Source organism: Salvelinus sp. IW2-2015, linkage group LG30 (assembly GCF_002910315.2).
Source record: "Salvelinus sp. IW2-2015 linkage group LG30, ASM291031v2, whole genome shotgun sequence".
Taxonomy (NCBI): domain Eukaryota; kingdom Metazoa; phylum Chordata; class Actinopteri; order Salmoniformes; family Salmonidae; genus Salvelinus; species Salvelinus sp. IW2-2015.
This window is the reverse complement of record NC_036869.1, coordinates 17492517-17513032: the sequence shown is the minus strand read 5'-3', so window position 1 is coordinate 17513032 and position 20516 is coordinate 17492517. Positions and strand designations below refer to the sequence as shown.

General features: G+C 41.0%; 2 protein-coding genes across 2 annotated transcripts; both read left to right on the top strand.

Moving 5' to 3' along the window:
* Positions 1–8200: 8200 nt before the first annotated feature.
* On the top strand, positions 8201–14103 carry LOC111955373 (proteasome subunit beta type-7). The gene is made up of 8 exons (XM_023975597.2): positions 8201–8616; positions 12130–12223; positions 12339–12436; positions 12603–12743; positions 12999–13114; positions 13357–13415; positions 13499–13650; positions 13770–14103. The coding sequence occupies exons 1-8, from the start codon at positions 8552–8554 to the stop codon at positions 13879–13881; spliced, it is 837 nt and encodes a 278-aa protein (XP_023831365.1). The 5' UTR covers positions 8201–8551; the 3' UTR covers positions 13882–14103.
* Positions 14104–15470: 1367 nt separating this feature from the next.
* On the top strand, positions 15471–20325 carry cenpa (histone H3-like centromeric protein A). Its single transcript, XM_023975426.2, has 5 exons — positions 15471–15577; positions 18321–18492; positions 18683–18804; positions 19467–19541; positions 19769–20325. The coding sequence occupies exons 2-5, from the start codon at positions 18366–18368 to the stop codon at positions 19895–19897; spliced, it is 453 nt and encodes a 150-aa protein (XP_023831194.1). The 5' UTR covers positions 15471–15577; positions 18321–18365; the 3' UTR covers positions 19898–20325.
* The last annotated feature ends 191 nt before the right edge of the window (positions 20326–20516 follow it).

Sequence of the window (20516 nt, the reverse complement as noted above, 5' to 3'; positions counted from 1 at the left end):
CTATTTGAACATTCTATTATTACATATACACTGAGTGTACAAAACATTAGGTACGCCTGCTCTTTCCATGACATAGAGTCTATGTCATAGACTTACCAGGTCACTTGTTAAATCCACTTCAATCAGTGTAGGTGAAATGTCAGAATAATAGTAGAGAGAATGATTTATTTCAGCCATCACATTCCCAGTGGGTCAGAAGTTTACATACACTCAATTAGTATTTGGTAGCATTGCCTTTAAATTGTTTAACTTGTGTCAAACGTTTYGGGTAGCCTTCCACAAGCTTCCCACAATAAGTTGGGTTCATGTTGGCCCATTCCTCCTGACAGAGCTGGTGTAACTGAGTCAGGTTTGTAGGCCTCCTTGCTCGCACACACTTTTTCAGTTCTGCCCACAAATGTTCTATAGGTTTGAGGTCAGGGCTTTGTGATGGCCCTCCAATACCTTGACTTTCTTGTTCTTAAGCCATTTTGCCACAACTTTGGAAGTATGCTTGGGGTCATTGTCCATTTGGAAGACCCATTTGCGACCAAGCTTTAACTTCCTGACTGATGTCTTGAGATGTTGCTTCAATATATCACATAATTTTCCTGCCTCATGATGCCATCTATTTTGTGAAGTGCACCAGTCCCTCCTGCAGCAAAGCACCCCCACAACATGATGCTGCCACCCCGTGCTTCACAGTTGGGATGGTGTTCTTCGGCTTGCAAGCCTCCCCCTTTTACCTCCAAACATAACGATGGTCATTATGGCCAAACAGTTTTATTTTTGTTTCATCAGACCAGAGGACATGTCTCCAAAAAGTACTATCTTTGTCCCCATGTGCAGTTGCAAACCGTAGTCTGGCTTTTTTATGGCAGTTTTGGAGCAGTGGCTTCTTCCTTGCTGAGCGGCCTTTCAGGTTATGTCGATATAGGACCTGTTTTACTGTGGATATAGATACTTTTGTACCCGTTTCCTCCAGCATCTTCACAAGGCACTTTTCGCACCAAAGTACGTTCATCTCTAGGAGACAGAACGCKTCTCCTTCCTGAGCGGTATGTCGGCTGCGTGGTCCCATGGTGATTATACTTGCATACTATTGTTTGTACAGATGAACGTGGTACCTTCAGGCATTTGGAAATTGCTCCCAAGGATGAACAAGACTTGTGGAGTTCTACAAAAAAAATTGAGGTCTTGGCWAATTTCTTTAGAATTTCCCATGTCAAGCAAAGAGGCACTAAGTGTGAAGGTAGGCCTTGAAATACATCCACAGGTACACCTCCAATTGACTCAAATGTTGTCAATTAGCCTATCATTTTCCAAGCTGTTTAAAGGCACAGTCAATTTAGTGTATGTAAACTTCTGACCCACTGGAATTGTGATACAATGAATTATAAGTGAGATAATCTGTCTGTAAACAATTGTTGGAAAAATTACTTGTGTCATGCACAAAGTAGGTGTCCTAACCGACTTTCCAAAACTATAGTTTGTTAACAAGAAATTTGTGGAGTGGTTGAAAAACGAGTTTTAATGACTCGAAGCTAAGTGTAAACTTCCGACTTCAACTGTATGTACTGTGTTCCATTTAATTTTGTAGACTGAGTTTTAATATTTCATTCTATCAGATTGATACCATTATGACAAAGACCTTCCATTGTTCACTTCAATGTTCATGCAATGTTCCAAGCACACACATTTCCTCAAACTGGTACACATTTCCTTCAGATCCACCATGCTGAGGAGGGGGAGAAAGGTAGGATTTTTAGGTTGTAGAATTATCAAATAAAAAATTGTAGAAAACATTGATATTACAGAAAATTCTTAAACTATTATCGTTTATTTATGTACTGCTAATGTAAATACGATAAGCTTGTGTTTACAATGTGTACACATTTCTCACAATACACAGAAGAGAACAAGAATCCCGGCTAAATCTACTGAGGCTCCCAGGTAATGACCTCTATTTCTACCTAACACACACACACAGACAGAGTCCATCTTACCTGGTTATATGGTCAGCTCTTCACAGGGATGCTGTAACACCTCAGGTGGAGATTCCTGTATCAAACCAGGTTTATGATCAGCAAGTCCAAGTGAGGCCAGTGGTGAACCCTGTAGTGACCCTATTGCAAAAGGTAAAAGGTATCCACATTTTGTTATGTTTCAGCCTTATTCTAAAATCGATTTAAAAAAGAATTCTCATCAATCTACACACAATACCCCACTTCTGCAAATGTACAAAAATGTAAAACAGAAATATTGAAATACTCGACATGTTGCTCAGGTGCATCCTGTTTCCATTGATCATCCTTGATGTTTCTACAACTTGATTAGAGTCCACCTGTGGTAAATTCAATTGATTGGTCATGATTTGGAAAGGCACACACCTGTCTATATAAGGTCCCACAGTTGACAGTACATGAGCTCAGAGACGATAGTGTTGAGACACAGATCTGGGGAAGGGTACCAAAACATTTATGCAGCATTGAAGGTCCCGAAGAACACAGTGGCCCCCATCATTCTTAAATGGAGGAAATTTGGAAGCACCAAGACACTTCCTAGAGCTGGCCGCAAAGCCAAACTGAGCAATCGGGGGAGAAGGGTCTTGGTCAAGGAGGTGACCAAGAACCTGATGGTCACTCTGACAGAGCTCCAGATTTCCTCTGTGGAGATGGGAGAACCTTCCAGTTTGACAACCATCTCTGCAGCACTCCACCAATCAGGCCTTTATGGTAGAGTGGCCAGACAGAAGCCACGCCTCAGTAAAAGGCACATGACAGCCCGCTTGGAGTTTGACAAAGGGCACCTAAAGGACAAGATTATCTGCTGATGAAACCAAGACTGAACACTTTTGGCCTGAATACCAAGTGTCACATCTGGAGGAAACCTGGCACCATCCCTACGGTGAAGCATGGTGGTGGCAGCATCATGCTGTGGGGATGTTTTTCAGTGGCAGGGGCAGGGAGACTAGTCAGGATCGAGGGAAATATGAACGGAGCAAAGTACAGAGAGATCCTTGATGAAAACCTGCTCCAGAGCACTCAGGACCTCAGACTGGGGTGAAGGTTCACCTTCCAACAGGACAACGACCTTAAGCACACAGCCAAGACAATACAGGAGAGGCTTCGGGACATGTCTCTGAATGTCCTTGAGTGAACCAGCCAGAGCCCGGACTTGAACCCGAGCGAACATCTCTGGAGAGAGCTGAAAATAGCTGTGCAGCGAYGCTCCCCATCCAACCTGACAGACCTTGAGAGGATCTGCAGAGAAGAATGGGAGAAACTTCCCAAATACAGGTGTGCCAAGCTTGTAGCATCCTGTCCAAGAAGACTCTAGGATGTAATCGCTGCCAAAGGTGCTTCAATAAAGTACTGAGTAAAGGGTCTGAATACTTATGTGTCACAGCTGTTGAATGAAGTGGACCAAGGTGCAGCGTGATGACCGTACATTTTCTTTTTATTAGAAATGACGCCGACAAAACAATAAACAATACAAAACAAACCGTGAAGCTTAAGGCTAAGTGCCACAAACAAAGTTAACTTCCCACAAAGACAGGTGGGAAAAAGGGCTACCTAAGTATGGTTCTCAATCAGAGACAACGAAGACAGCTGTCCCTGATTGAGAACCTTACCCGGCCAAAACATAGGAATACAAATGAAGAAACATAGAATACCCACCCCAACTCACACCCTGACCAAACCAAAATAGAGACATAAAAAGGATCTCTAAGGTCAGGGCGTGACATTATGTAAATGTGATATTTCTGTTTTCTTTATATACCTGTTTTTGCTTTGTAATTATGGGGCATTGTGTGTAGATTGAGGAGTGAAAAAAAACGATTTAATCCATTTTAGAATAAGTCTGTAACGTATTAGGTCTTTTAAGAGTCTAATGTGTTACATAAGAATAATATGTTAAGAGAGTGACAGGATATTCATTCGTATAGCAATCGACAACAACCATGTACTTTCTAAATCCCTGTCAGTTATTGAATTAATTGCAGCAAGCCGTTGCCAACCCATTTGAAGCTGCTAGGCGACATGGCTACAACGTGGACAAATTAGAACAAGTAACCGGAATAACACCCTTSTGGCTCAATGTGGCAGAGAGATTGATCAATGATGTATGCAGGATTACAAGTCTAAAAGATCCCTGTAGATCTCTCTGATTTCACTTCAATTCAAGATGCTGGCGATCAGAGAGGCTTTAAGCAGTGGGAGGTCTACACAACGGACGAGTTGATTGTTGGCCGTCTGACTGGGCTCGTCCTCCATAACCTCATGGATAATTTCACGAAGGAGCGCAGGGGGACATCAGTAAGCACGAGTGTCTGACAGACCTGGGTATCAACATGGACGTTTGCAATTTTCTTTGTGGATGGGCGAATTTTGTAGTTAGCATCACCGTAGTAAATGGACAGGGGCCCTTAGTCCTTGGGGCCCTTAGTCTCCAAGAGCCACAGTGAGGTAGCCAGTAGCACACAGAGATGCCCCAAACTGCAGCAGGGACAGAAAGAGATCACAGGTTTATGGTTCCTTTACCAATTAGTCCCGTACACATTATTATTAGTATGTCCAATTATTAACAGTATGGGTGTTAAGATTTGCAGTTGGCCTAAATATTGCAAATTGTCCTTTCTGGAAGSTCTTTTTTGTCATGCTACTGTTATATTACTACATTAGAAATATTTGGTATTTTGTGTTGATTGGAAACTGTTGCCCTCAATGTAGTTGCACAATGGCCTAGTGGAATCACTCTTTCACATGTTTTTCAACTAAACAGTAGCCTGTGAACACTGTGGACACTGTTGCACATGGACAGCTCCCAGTGCTGAATTGCCAAACTCAGAATGTAGACCTGCTTCAACATTAATCAGCTACTAATTGTAATTCTGGAGCAGGGGAAGGAACTGAACATAAAGAGACATACATCAGTGTGGTGTCTTCTGCTTCACGTTCCTTATCAAGCCACTAGAGCAGGGGTACTCAACTACTATTTGAGAAGGTCCAGTGATACACATTTCCTAGATGACAAATGTCCGGATRGATATCGTCCTATATCGGCGCTGTGGTACAGCATGCTCTCGATGGACATCCTGTGGACCCTTAGGGGACAGGCTGAATTTCTTCAACCTCCTGAAGAGTCGCTGTCGTGCCTTCACCACGGTGTCTTTGTGGTTTGACCATTTCAGCTCCCAGCTGATGCGTACGCTTAGGAACTTTAAGTTTTTGACAGTCTCCACGGTGGCCCCATTGATGAGAATGGGGCGCGCCCAGCCTGGTTCCTCCTGAAGTCCACAATCAGCTCCTTTGTTTTGCTGACGTTGAGGGAGGGGTTGTTTACCTGGCACCACGCCATCAGTGCCTACCTCCTCTCTGTAGGCCATCTCGTTGGTAATCAGGCCTACTACTGTTGTGTCATCAGCGAACTTGATGATGGAGTTGGAACTGCGTGAGGCCATGGAGTCATGGATATACAGGAGGGGACTTAGGATGCACCCCTGTGGGGCCCCCGTTTTGAGGATCAGAATCGAGGAGGTAATGTTGCCTACCTTCACCACTTGGGGACGGCCCGTCATGAAGTCTAGGACCCAGTTGCATTGGGAGGAGTTCAGACCCGCGAACTTTGTGGTGAGCTTAGAGGGCACAATGGTATTGAAGGCCAAGATGTAGTTTATGAACAGCATCCTCACATGCATTCCTTTTTTCCAGGTGGGTGACGGTAGTGTGCAGTGCAATGGCGATACCGTGGATCTGTCGGTGYGGTAGGCGAATTGGAGAAGGTCTAGTGTGTCAGGGATGGAGAAGGTGATGTGGTCTTTGACTAGCCTCTCGAAGCACAGGCAGACAATTCTGGATTTTTTTTTCACCAATTGGTCTTTTGACCAATCAGATCAGCTCTGAATAAGATCTGATGTGATTGGTCAAAAGACCAATTTGTGGAAAAATATCAGCATTTGGTTACCTGTATACACGCAGCCAGAGGGGACACATTTTCCCATTTGACCAGTAGTGGGGTATTGTCCTAACCACACAAATAAACCAMACCCTAGCTACACATACAGTGCTTTCAGAAAGTGTTCATACCCCTTGACTTATTACAGACAGAATTCAAAATGGATTCAATATTTTTTTTCTCAACCATCTACACACAATACCCCATATTTTTGTAAATGTATTGAAAATGAAATACAGATATCTAATTTACATAAGTATTCACACCCCTGAGTCAATACATGTTAGAATCACCTTTGGCAGYGACATGAGTCTTTCTGGGGAAGTCTCTAAGATCTTTGCACACTTGGATTGTACAATATTTCCCCATTCTTTTCAAAATTCTTAAAGTGCTGCCAAATTGGTTGATCATTGCTAGACAACCAYTTTCAAGTCTTGCCATAGATTTAAGTCAAAACTGTAACACGGCCACTCCGGGACATTCACTGTCTTCTTGGTAAGCAAATCCAGTGTAGATTTGGCGTTGTGTTTTAGGTTCTTGTCCTGCTGACGGGTGAATTTTTCTCTCAGTGTCTGGTGGAAAGGAGACTGAAACAGGTTGTCCTCTAGGATTTTGCCTGTGATTAGCTCAATTCTGTTTCTTTTTTTTTTAGCTTGAAGAACTCTCCATTCCTTAATGATTACAAGCTCACCCATAACAGATTCAGAGGGGTTGGGTTAAATGCGGAAGACACATTTCACTTGAGTGCATTCAGTTGTACAACTGACTAGGTGTCTCCCTTTCCTTTTCCCATGATGAAGCCACCACTATGCATGAAAATATGGAGAATGGTACTCTAATGTGTTGTATTGAATTTTCCCAAAACATGACATTTTTTATGCAGTATTACTTTAGTGCCTTGTTGCAAACAGGATGCATGTTTTGGAATATGTTTTATTCTGTACAGACTTCCTCCTTTTCACTCTGTTAATTAGGTTAGTATTGTAGGGTAACTACAATGTTGTTGATCCATCCTCAGTTTTCTCCCATCACAGCCATTAAACTCTGTATGTGTTTTGAAGTCACCATTTGCCTCATGCTGAAATCCCTGAGCGGTTTCCTTCCTCTCTGGCAACTGAGTTCAGAAGTACACCTGTATATTTGTTGTGACTGGGTGTATTGATACACCATCCAAAGTATAATTAATAACTTCACCATGCTGAAAGGGTTATTCAATGTTTACTTTTGTAATTTTTTAACCCATCTAGCAATACATACTCTTTGCGAGGCATTGGAAAACCTCCCTGGTTTTTGTGGTTGAATCTGTTTGAAATGCACTGCTTGACTGAGGGACCTTACAGATTATTGTATGAATGGGGTACAGAGAAGAGGTAGTCATCCAAAAATCACGTTAAACTCTTATTGCACAGAGTGAGGCAAGTGAGGGAAAAAATCTCAACTTAATCCATTTTAAATCAGGCTGTAACACAACAAAATGTGGAATAAGTCAAGGGGTGTGAATATTTTCTGAAGGGACTGTATACCTGCTATGAATCCAAGTCTCCTGAAATATGGGGCTTTCTCCTTGGACTTCTCCCTGCGCAGGATGTTGTTTCCCATGTGTTTCTGCTACCAAACAGGAGAACTGACGCCCATCCTCCCCTGAGCAACATGAAGACCAAGTGCGAGAAAATAGAATGAAAGTTCCCTTTACCCTACATATAATTATGTTGAGAAACTGTTTTGTATTTTAAACTAATACTAAACATACAGCATATTTACACTGGCCTTGTCATTTCCATAATATGTTCCACACTCCACAAACTGATAATGGTGCAAATGGCCTAGGATATGCCATTGATAGCCTACTGATAGTATGACCGTAGAGGACATTACTTTTTTTTACACGCCATAGACATGCATATAAAAGTAGGCCTATTCACACTCCACCTGTCTTCATTGCTTCTTTCGTTTTATTTTCTATAATTCAATACCTTTTGCACCAATTATGCAGCTGTTCATTTTCCAAACAGCTGGTTGTGAACCTACAACGTTAGTGCTATTTGGTATCCTTCGGACATCTCTAAACTTAAGCCGTACCCTAGCCGTAACCCTTACCTAACCTTAACCATAACCCTTAACTAACCGTAACCATTTTAAAACATCCGAGTTGGGACGGCCCAAGGATCCCGTTCCTATCAGCCAACCAGCCATTGAGAATCCATTTTGTTCGGTTTTGACAAGATGGTATACAGCTGGTCAGATTTGACTTTTCGTAGTAGGTTAGAACTTACGCAGCAGGTTAGGAGAATTAGGTTAATGTTAGGAAATGGGTTGCAAAAATGCAACAAAAAAACTACTTTTGACGTTTACTTAACAAAAGCTGTATCCCTTCTAGCCATTACCCTTTTGTTCTCCCTGACCTATACGGTATTTTGATTCGTCTGAGGCTATGATGTGTTAAAATTGAAAGTGAAAGAGTTCTCCYCACTAAACGCTGACACATTTAGCTAACACAGTTTACCTTGACAGCGTTTAACAAAGTAATAGGGGTAGAAAAGTAAAGTGCAGTAAGCTGTCTCACCTTTCACAAGGGGTCTCGGTTTGTGGATTCGTTCGCCCATCTTKATTGAAGATGCTCAATAATTCTCGACCTTGCCAACCTCAAAGCGCTGGTTTTTCCTTCGAAAACACTCGCAGGTGAGTTCATTTCTCTGAGGCCAACATGGTAATTTGAGAAACATTTACTGCAACAACGAAAACATCTTTATAATAATCAGGGCTGTCAACTTTTTAAGAAAGCTTGGAGTGACTTTCATTGCCCTCTAGCACAACCCCTAGACAGGTTTTACAGTTCTAAAGCTAATTTCCTGYAATTCTACGTATTTTGACATGGCTTAGGCCTACTGTATGACCAGGGTGGAAAAGAAAAGAAAACCACAGGTCAGGTGTATTCAAGATGCTTTGAACATTAAATAAACACTCAATTGTATAACTTTGTTACTTTGAGATCTTTGGGATTACATTTAAAGTATCCTAATATTTTTTTTAGGTGGTTTGACACATTATTCAGACAGTAATGAAATGAGATGAGGAGACAGGCAAATGGGAGAAACCGTTGGAAGCAGGGACTGTCTGTTCTCAGRTGGAAAGTACGTGACATGTGCCAGGGAGTGTTACCACCACACCAGGGTTCCCCAACTGGCGGGCAAAATTTGGCCCGGGTGTGGTTTTATTTGGCCCCCCAAGTTTTCGGTGCAAAAATAAATAAACATTTGTGTGGAATTTTCATTGTAGGACATAAAAGACTGTAAAAATATCAGGAAATCCTCTCCAAGTTATCTTAATTTAAGAAATCTGTTCCCAAGTATTCCCCGCATAATAGAGAGACACGTGATCGTATACAAATGTAAGCAAGGTTTGAAATTATTATGTTTTAGTCAAACGTATCTGTTTGGGCTTCTTGCTGCCAGTTCGCAGTCTACAAATTATTTGTAATTATTTTCCGGGCCCCTGACCATCCGCTCCAGACAAAAATCGGTCTGAGGCTGCATCTAGTTTTTTATCCCTGCACTACATTAACATGTGCACAATATTAAAATGTCAAAATATATTTGAGGCCTGGAGCATTTAATATCCGATGCTTAATTTGTAGGACTTATTCAAAACTGTCCATGAATGCTTGCAAAAATACATAGCCTCATATACTTCATTTTCAAACACTCAAGTAGGCATATTAGATTTCAAATATGTGATTACACTGGCATAGTTACACATCAGGTTCCCCTACCAAACTTCCCTGCTAAAACATACTGRTCTCTGTCTACTGCCCTATCGTTGTCACAGCCTTAATGCCAATCACCAAACGAGGGGACAAATGCAAGTGTGGATTAAATCGACTTTAGTAAACACTGTCAAACAGATGCATTCTGTAATAGGCACGGGAGTAACGCCTTGAATACACCGATAGCGTTATTGCATTTTGGTACACGAGAAGTACATTTATTTCCAATGGAATGCTGCGTTTGCCTTGCAACATTGTGTTGCAGAGGCAGTTGCGGTGCATTCTGTGTGGTGCATACGTTGGATATATTGAACATATACATAAAACTGTATGCATAGACGGCTTGACAGAAAAGGTAGTAAAAGGTGAATGTTAAACTTTTGTTGCACACATATCCAGATGATGCTGCGTACCATTTAGCGCAATGAAGCTGTCGGTGTGATAGAGGCGTAACAGCAACCTAATTTTGTTGGCATTGTACATAAAACAGTGCTACTGTGCTGCTCTCTCCATCCAGCTCCACTCTGCTCTTGATTAATCCTCTTGATCCCTTACATAACTAGACCAATCATCTTCTTCAAAGTGCCGTGGCTCACAGTGCTGTGATAGAACAATGATAGAGGTTCCGCTCGCGATGTTAAATTGCAGGCGCAGATACTCCGATTTCAAAACGATTTGGAGCACAGTTGAAAAGTCAACGCACTGACTAGGCACTAACTAGTCAGGACGTGACTATAAAAATAAAAGCAGTACTTTTCMATGCGTGAGATATGAGGTGTGGCGTCTTAGCATGAGAAGAGGGTCAAATGCGTCACACGGCCAATGCGTGAGAGTTGGCAGCTCTGTTTAATAAGATGTTATGTTTTTCTACCACAGTGTTGTGACAGATCTTGAGGTCTTGAGGTGGATGTGAGGGGCTCGAGTCAAGACCCAATTCATGCACAATTAAAGGGCAACTCCACCACTTTTCAACCTAATTTTCATTATCTCCAGCACAATACAAGTGTCAACCAGAGGAGGCTAGTGGGAGGCGCTATAGGACTACTGGCTCATTGTAATGGCATGACTAGAACTGTATCAAACATATCTCAACCACATGTTTGACCCAGTTCCATTTAGTCTATTCCAGACATTACAATGAACCCTTCCTCCTATAGCTTCTCCCACCAGCCGCCTCTGTATTGTCAACATATGTGAAAACAGCACATTGGTACGTTTTGTCTGAAAAAAATATAACGTAAAAAAGTTCTACCCGATGACATCGAAAGTTGAAACAGAGATTCACCATGACGTGGGGAGCAAGAATACCCTCCCYTGGGCTAGAAACTCATTGCAGGTTTTGAAAATCACTTTTTTACTTTTAACCCTGCCCTGTGATTAGCAATGTTTTAGGACCTTATCTTTTTAACCACAWATCATAGAAACGTGTTGTTTTCACATACAGTGACTACCTCATGAAGCTGGTTGAGAGAAGACTGTGCAAAGCTGTCATCAAGGCAAAGGGTGGATACTTTGAAGAATCTCAAATATAAAATATATTTTGATTTGTTTAAAACATTTTTGGTTACTACATGATTCYATATGTGCTATTTCATAGTTTTGATGTCTTCACAATTATTCTACAATGTATAAAATATTACAAATAAAGAAAAAGCCTTGAATGAGTAGGTGTGTCCAAACTTTTGACTGGTACTGTATGTAGACACTGGTTTTGTGCAGGAGATGAATGAGGTTGAAAAGTGGCGGAATTGTCCTTTAATTACTGTGCCTGTCTGAAATTGTTAAAGAAACTGATATAAAATGTCATTTATTCTGAATATGACACATTTTTGTAAAATTGTGAACCTACAGACAGATTACTAAGAATATAGCACAGTTTAAAGCAGGTTAATTACTGCAAGCCTACATATTGTTACCATGTAAATGCATAGTTTTAGCAGAGACTGTAGAGGAAGCTTTCCTGAATAATCTCTGCTTTTAGTAGGCTTAGGTTTAGAGCCCGACCGACATGTTTTTTGGGGTCCAATTCCGAATGTTAAACTTATGATACCAATATATCTCCTGACATACTATTTTACAGCAGGGAAATTAAGAAGTGCAATTTTTCCACGCTGAATTTTCATAAATTGCCATCCAAACAAGCAATTATCCAATAACTATATTTCAAATGTTGATTTTGATACTTTGTGACAATAATGGCACATCATGAGAATGGCCGCGAGTGTTCAGATGAGCATGAAATTCCCTATTTTCGTTCAATTTATTGAATATCGGTTATCAGTGGAGTTATCGACCGATATAGCGTTAAAAGGCCAATATCGGCAGATAATATCAGTGACTCGATATATCGGTCTGGCTCTACATAGGCTAACACAATGCCAGTTCCTCTAAATATACCCAACATTGCATAAAAAGTGCTCACTTTGCAGGAATGCTGTGTTGGAAGGGAATTTGTCTGAGCTTGGTTACAGTTCTCCTAAGGCAAGGAAGACTGGAACCACCATCGCTGGCATAGTCTTCAAGGTGAGAATCAGTCATTACACATTTTCCGCTTACTGTGATGTAGCTGTTTCAGGGTTGAGCTCAGCACAATCAATACCCTAAGTATGATTATACTTTGGGTTTCCTCCCTCCACAGGATGGGGTGATACTTGGAGCTGACACAAGAGCCACTGATGACATGGTGGTAGCTGACAAGAATTGCATGAAGATCCACTACATTGCACCTAACATTTAGTAAGTGCCACAAAGAATACACCTCRTACAGTATAATAGTGTAGCTTGTGTAACCCCTATGTAGATCAGCATCAGCCCCTGCACAATGGTAGGCACAGACTGGGGCTTTTGTTGAAGTCTATTTGAGCCACCATGCTTCACCCACTAATCTCCGTTTTTATTGTAGCTGTTGTGGAGCAGGTGTGGCTGCAGACGCAGAAGTCACCACTCAGATGATGTCATCCAATATGGAGCTGCACTCACTCAGCACAGGACGCCCTCCCCTTGTTGTCACGGTTACCCGACAACTGAAACAGATGCTCTTTAGGTGAGCGAGAGCATGAATGAGTCTGTGACGATGGGAAAATAAGACCACTACAGTGGCCACTCTCATAACACGGTTTGAATGCTGACAATCCAGTTACTTAATCCAGACCATAATATAAAATAACAGACACAGCAGTGCCTTCGTCAATGATAGCACATCCCTCATTTGATTACAACAACCAGTTTTTATCAAGAACATTTTGATGATGCTGTTACATTGTAGCGCTCTACACCTGAATTGTGACTTCCGCTCCAGGTACCAGGGACATATTGGCTCCTCTCTGATTGTTGGAGGTGTGGATGTGACTGGCGCTCACCTCTACAGCGTCTACCCACACGGCTCCTACGACAAACTACCATTCCTTACCATGGGTATGCTCTCCATTAGTTTATCTAGTCAATTCTTGACTCTGTCATTTATGGAGATTTTATTTTGCACCATCTGTCCGTGTTTCAGTTCATCATAATCACAGATAGTGTTGTCTGTATTGTTTGTCTTTGGTAATCGTCTATTGCCATCAAATAACTTATCTGGGCCGTGTGAAGAGCTTCTAATGGTATGAAGTTGTATTGAAACATTAGATAAGGTAACATTACTGCCGTTGTTTTTACAGGTTCAGGAGCAGGTGCAGCTATTTCAATATTTGAGGACAGATACAGACCAAACATGGAGGTGAGATGCAGTTATTCTCATTGAACAGTTGTTCATTTCATAAAATGTATTGCTCACCTGTCTTAACTGCCTATCTTGCTCAGCTGGACGAGGCTAAAAAGCTGGTGCGGGATGCCATTGCTGCTGGGATTTTCTGTGACCTGGGCTCTGGCAGCAACGTGGACCTGTGTGTCATCACCCAGGCAGGGGTTCAGTACCTTAGGGGCTATGACCAGCCTGTCCAGAAGGGGAAAAAGTGAGCTATACAAGTTTCTACTGGGCTACAACCAACAACATTTTGTGAATATTACTTGATTATTCATAACGGGAATTTACAATATACTCTCTCTCTTTCCTTTCTCTGTCTGTTTCCAGAGAAGGACAGTACAAGTACAAGCCTGGCACCACTGCAGTTTTGACAAAGACTGTCACACCCCTGCCTCTGGATGTTGTTGATGAATCAATTCAGCTCATGGACACTCAGTGAAATGTATGCTGCAGCAGGAATCATCAAACACACTTGTGAATTCCAACACTCATTAGCAAAAGTATCTACTTTATAGCTAAGATGAACTTGTGAATTGATAATGGCATTGGGTTTTGCATAGCTTATTACACATACTTGGCAGATTAATTTACTTTCAAAACAGTATTGCAGTGTATGAAACATTAAAAGGCAATAAAATATTTCTTACATGCGATAATGGCATTAAGTATCAGCAACAATCATTGGTAATTTGCATTGCGTTCGCCTTACTGGTACTTAATACCAAAATACAATGAATGCATTTAGACATTTTTATTAGACCTACATGTATTAGCAGGTTCTACAAGAACATGCATGCAATAGTACATCACTGAGTACGGTTCCATGCACACAATAATGTGACTATTGTGGCTAGTCAGATTAATGTAATAGTTTGATTAAAACGTTCACATGCTTTGCAAGACAAACGATTTGGACACATTTGAAATCAGGCTAGCTGACGGGACTGATAAATGCGAAAAAATTGCCAATCAAAATAAACGTTCTACCATGTTATTTTTGGGAAGAATATTTTATTCTGAGTTCGGACATATAAAGTTTTAATGTGAAAACTACTTCTAAATGCCGATTTATGCAGAGGAGTTTTAAAAAATAAAATAATGTATTCTTTTTTTGTTTTTGCTCAATCTGATTGGGTGGGCCTGGCAGTGCCTGGCTCCCCAGTAGGCCCACCCATGCCTTCACCCCTGCTTAGAATTCGTTTTCACATATATCCTATATATGTCCAAACTCTGAATCAAATATGCTTCCCAAAAATAAAGTGGTAGAATGTTTATTTTGATTGGCAATTTTCTGCAATTATCAGTTCCATCATGTAGCCTGATTTCAGATGTGTCCATGTAAACAGGATTATTAGGGAAATCGTTCTTCTTGCAAAGCATGTAAACGTTTTCATCAAACTATTATATTCATCTGACTATCCACAATAATCACATTATTGTGTGCGTGTAACCGCACTCACTGTGATAACCCCCCACCCCAAACCATACACACACCTGAATCTAATAATGTTGAATATTTCTGCCTCTATCATTTGTATTACTAGAGTTAATACTGCTAGATATGCTGGGTTCTTTGAACCCGATTTATGCTTGATCTGGCAATGTGTACCCGAAGCCCCATATGGAGGATGTGACACGCAGTTGCGGAACCTCGGGAGGCTTGCATAGGCCAAATCAAGCTCCATACCACATCGTCATTGCTTCCCCCCAAAAAGCGTTTACAATGCAGAGGGCTCTGTATAGCTCCGCATTGACATAACTGGTTGATGGCTCTGCGCTGCTGAGCGAAGCTCAAGAAGTATGAATGCCCTGACTTCTGTAGAGGCCCGGATCGCAGTAAATGCTGTATAGCCAAAACCAGACAGCAAAGTGACCATACATTCGTTTACCTCATGGAAAAGCAGWTGCTCGATATGACGGATGATTACTTGTCCACTAAACGAACAGCTTCACTTTCTCCAACACCACCCATTGGAGTAACGGTAAACAGGGCGTTTTTACAAGCCCATCATGAATCTCATTGGCTCTGTAAAGAAAAGGACACCAACGAGCGTCGTTTGAATGTTGAGCTTGTCTTTGTGTCACGGAAAATATGAGTGTCAAAAAGTTATTCGCATAATATTTTGTATCGGCTGGTAAGTGTGCACGTTATAAAGTTATGCTAGCTCTGCATTGTTTGTGTTGTTAGATATGGCATGCTTGCTCAATACAACGTTAGCTACCTAATTGAGTAAATTAGATGCCCAACGTTTTCTGAAGACCTATCGCTAGCTCTCTTTCCTCCCTTAAATGAATTTGTCAGTTAGCTAGCTAACTTTTGTTATTCTTGATTTGCCAAGTTCTTTGCTTTCATACCGATGCCCGTTTACTAGTTAGCTTGTTGTGTGGCCAGTTCGCTAGCTATCAGCTATCTTTGAGTGAATGTTGTTTTGCATTGTTTCCAGGTTTCCCCCAGCAAAACAACATTTACTCAAAGGTAGCATTTATTTATTTGATTTATTTCACCTTTATTTAACCAGGTAGGCTAGTTGAGAACACGTTCTCATTTACAATTGCGACCTGGCCAAGATAAAGCAAAGCAGTTCGACACATACAACAACACATAGTTACACATGGAGTAAAACAAACATACAGTCAATAATACAGTGAAAAATAAGTCTATATACAATGTGAGCAAGTGAGGTGAGATAAGGGAGGTGAAGGCAAACAAAATATATAAATAAATAAAAATATAAAAAGGCCATGGTGGCGAAGTAAATACAATATAGCAAGTTTAAAAAAAAAGTAGAGTAGAGATAGTAGAGATAGAAAAAGTAGAGATAGAAATAATGGGGTGCAAAGGAGCAAAATAAATAAATAAATACAGTAGGTAAAGAGGTAGTCGTTTGGGCTAAATTATAGATGGGCTATGTACAGGTGCAGTAATCTATGAGCTGCTCTGACAGCTGGTGCTTAAAGCTAGTGAGGGAGATAAGTGTTTCCAGCATGTGTCACGATTAATCTGGTCTGTGGGTACACCGGACTATGGCCCGTCACGTTATCGAGCGAAAATTGGGGGGAGAAAGTGGTGGGGGGGGCTGCTTGCAGTCTCAAATAGAACAGTAATCTGCGCCTCCGTCATTTTGTCAACAAGGCAGCATGGTGCATCGTCCAGACGCCTCCATTTTTGTGTGCGCAATTTTAGTATTTGTAAGAACTTCCTGCAATTCTCAGAATTTTTCCATGGAGCTCTATTCCAGGGATTCTGCCATGTAGCTGAGGCAACATTTAGCAGTTGCAAAGAATTTCCTGCAATTCTATGCATTTTTCCATGGCTAATGCTGTGTTCTTTTGCTCCAAACTTAATAAATAAAATCAATACTGTTCAATTCATTGGTTTGGAATTTAATTCCCTTGACCGTTTGGCTTTTATTTTTTTGTGATTGTTATTTCTCAAAGATGATAGTGTAACGACCCGGTATTGTGTTCTGTGTTTGTGGGTGTGTTATGGTTCTCATGGCTACTATCARGGGTTAAATATGTCAGGACAGATGGAAAGGTTGGGGGGGTATGATGGGTAATCCCGCGGGATTTGGAAATGTATAAATAGGGATTACTGTCTCATCTTTCTTTCTGTTCGGGGMCTTGATCTGTTCCTATGAGAGTGACCCTTAACTCGACAGGGTAACATTGTGTACGTTCGGCATTTAGCGGCGTGGGCTGTGGCCGGAACAATAGCCCAGTTTAGGAATAAACCGGTGTTCTGACCTGCACACCTAGAGTCCGTCTCTTTTCCCTTTATGATCCAGCCGGGTCATTACAATAGTATTTTTTTTTTWATAATGTTGTGTTATCTTTTCTACATACATTGAACAAAAATAAACATGTAAAGTGTTGGTCCCAAGTTTCAGGACCTAAAATAAAATCTCAAACTTTCCAWATGCACAAAAAGCTTATTTTTCTCAAATTTAAAAGCCACTTTAAAATGTGCAGTTTTCTAACACAATGTCACAGATGTTTCAAGTTGAGGGAGTGTGCAATTGTCATGCTGACTGCAGGAATGTCCACCAGAGCTGTTACCAGGGGGGGTGCTGGGACGTATTGACTGTAATAAAGCCCTTTTGTCGGGGGAAAACTCATTCTGATTGGGTGGGCCTGGCTAATTAATTTAAATTAATTGATTACTGTAAGTCAGTAAAATCTTTGAAATTGTTGCATTTATAKTTTTGTTCCAAGTACTTTATATTTGGTTTTAAGTTAACACTGAAAGCGTTTTTCCATCCCGAAAACATTTTTTTTTTATTGGGAAGGCAGATAGAAAACCTTTATCAAATCAATCACTTTTTGCATGTGAAATCCTACTCATTACTACAAGTGCTTATGTAACTTTTAGTTTTGCGCTGACTTCGCCGTCAGCAGAGCGGGGCACCTGGCTCACTTCAAATCGAATGCAATCAACTTTCAGCCAGTGCAAAACACACCTACACTTGCGCCCGCCCAAGATTAATCGAAACCCCTCACTCATTCTATGGAGGGCCGAGTGTCTGCAGGTTTTCACTCCTCCCTTGTACCTGATTAATCAATTTATCATTAATTAGTTAGGAACTCCCCTCACCTGGTTGTCTAAGTCTTAATTGGATACAATTTTGAAAGGAAATAACAAAAACCAGCAGACACTCAGGCCCTCCATGGAATGAGTTTGACACCCTTGTCATAAAGACATATCAATTATGCTTTTTATTTTTTATCTAGTTTGAGTTCAACCCTTTTTACTTATTGGCTTACAGGTCAGGTGTGATGATGACTTGCAAGATTAAAGATGAAGTCCAAGAACTTATATGGTCAATACTGGATCAAGTCACTAAATGCATCATTTCTCCATATTCTCTTCGCCATCAGGCAACAGTGTGGTTTTAACGCAGTGTTGTGAACTAGTATTGGAGGATGCCTCGTCGCGATCCTGACAGCTCTTCTGCAAGTCGGCGCAAGGGTGCAACACCCAAGCGTCGGCCTCCAGCCCCAACCGCGCCTGCTTCAACATCACCGGCAGCACGGCTGAGCAGACCATCAGGTGAGGAAGATAGGGAGGAGGGGAAATGTGGGTTGACTCATGCCTTCTCAATCCTGACACTGAAGCAAACTTTTTGTTTAGCTATGTATGTAACCACTAGTTGAAAGTGTTGCAATTTAATAAATATTGTATTATAATAATAAGGTTCTCATTGTTTTAAAGATGATTTGGATCTCTCTAACCCCTGCAGGTCCAGCTCCCTCCATGCAAAAGAAGAGGAGGTTTCGCCCTGGCACCCGAGCTCTTTTGGAAATTCGCAAGTACCAGAAGAGCACTGACTTGCTTTTGCGCAAGGGACCGTTTGCGCGCCTGGTACAATACCACTGGCTTTGTCGCCTCACTGTCTTGCATCGTAGAGGTTGATTAGCACATGGCTCCTGTGGACCGATTTACAACCACCATTTTGTCTATAGGCACCTTACATTCTTAGATGGATGCTGCCACTCTTTAACAATACATTATTTGTTGTTGATGATACATAGTTAATCCTGTAAAGCCCTGTGAACTCTGCTGTGTATGTGGGTAAATCAGTCTCTGGGATTTTGTGATTCCATATTTCTTTGCAAAATTGACAATTCCCCACGTATTATGCGAGAGCTTGCATATTTGACCTATCGCGGCACTATTACTGCATACAATAGTCAAATCATCTCAATATTATCACATAAAAATGACCAATCACGCACTTCAAAAAAGGGGCTTGCTATTTAGACCAATGAAGACACACGTCAGAATTGCTGCAGCAAAATCAAGCATTTTTATATATATATATATATATATATATATATATATATATATACTGCAAAATCCTGGTGGGACTGGCAAGCTGGTGGTGTCTTAGTTTGGAATAAAAGAAAGATTAACTAAGAGGCTTGTATTTTAGACTTAAAGTTGATACCCAAGTTAATATAACCTATTAGTGATTATTTATCTTCAGCGAATTTCAAGGTTGTTTACTCAGGTTGTTTACTCAGGTTCGGGAGGTGTGCCAGACGTATAGCAGGGACTTCATGAGATGGCAGGTGTATGCTCTTCTGGCATTGCAGGAGGTAGGTTGGTTCCCACTCCTGTGCTTATTTGAAGAACTGTTATATCAATACTCTAAACCCTTCTCTTACAGTTTTAAAATGTTTGATTATAATAACATCATAGTACACTTATTTTGAAAAAGGTTTTATTTACATATTTGCAATAAAAAAAATGGTATCCCTATTAACTGTTGTCAATATGAACGTTTCCTGGTCATCATTTTTTGACACCATTCTTTCTCTTCCAGGCTGCAGAGGCTTTCCTCGTTTTACTGTTTTCCGACGCCTACCTGTGTACCATCCACGCCAAGCGTGTAACGCTGTTCCCCCGTGATATTCAGCTTGCCCGGCGAATTCGAGGAGTGGATAATCTCTGAGAACACTCAGATGAGCCATTGAGGAGCGAGCAATGTGTCTTGGAGTGGGCCTGTTATAGCCTCTTTTTAATATATATTGTTTTAAACCATTGGCCATGGACTATGGGGTGCTGAGGACCTCTAACAATGCTATGTTTTGATGCAAAGCATCAGTGGATCTAATTTGCCCCAAATACACATGCATTATGTTCTTGCCAGTTATAAMCTCAGTATATTCTATAACAAAATGCTCACCCAGGCAAGGACTGTTGACCAATGTTTTGATTTTAGAAAAAAGTGTGTTTGTACATTGGAATAACACTGTTGGGTATACTGCTTTAGTTCATCTGTGTTTTGGGCCCTCATGYCACCTAAAACAAGTTAGTATAGTGGTCAAATATGAGATTTACTGTAAATAATGTTGGATTTTAATAAATGTTTTTATTCAGAAGGAAAAACAATTAGAAATGCCTCACATTTGTATACCGGTTCCCATACAGCTGTTGTAGGATTACAGATCCATACTTAGAACCTGGAAATTCATCTTATATTTCATGCCCAAATTKAACATGCATCTGTGGTGTTTGTGTGCATGTGGTTTTATCCATTGCCTTTGTCTCATTGTATTTTCAGCCTATGG

Bases quoted from the DNA above. Each gene is read 5' to 3' on its own strand.
- LOC111955373 (XM_023975597.2), top strand. From the start codon at position 8,552: ATGCTCAATAATTCTCGACCTTGCCAACCTCAAAGCGCTGGTTTTTCC. The intron at 13,115-13,356 runs GTATGCTCTCCA...TTGTTTTTACAG, and splicing joins ACTACCATTCCTTACCATGG to GTTCAGGAGCAGGTGCAGCT. The intron at 13,651-13,769 runs GTGAGCTATACA...GTCTGTTTCCAG, and splicing joins CCTGTCCAGAAGGGGAAAAA to AGAAGGACAGTACAAGTACA.
- cenpa (XM_023975426.2), top strand. From the start codon at position 18,366: ATGCCTCGTCGCGATCCTGACAGCTCTTCTGCAAGTCGGCGCAAGGGT. The intron at 18,805-19,466 runs GTACAATACCAC...TTGTTTACTCAG, and splicing joins AGGGACCGTTTGCGCGCCTG to GTTCGGGAGGTGTGCCAGAC. The intron at 19,542-19,768 runs GTAGGTTGGTTC...TTTCTCTTCCAG, and splicing joins CTCTTCTGGCATTGCAGGAG to GCTGCAGAGGCTTTCCTCGT.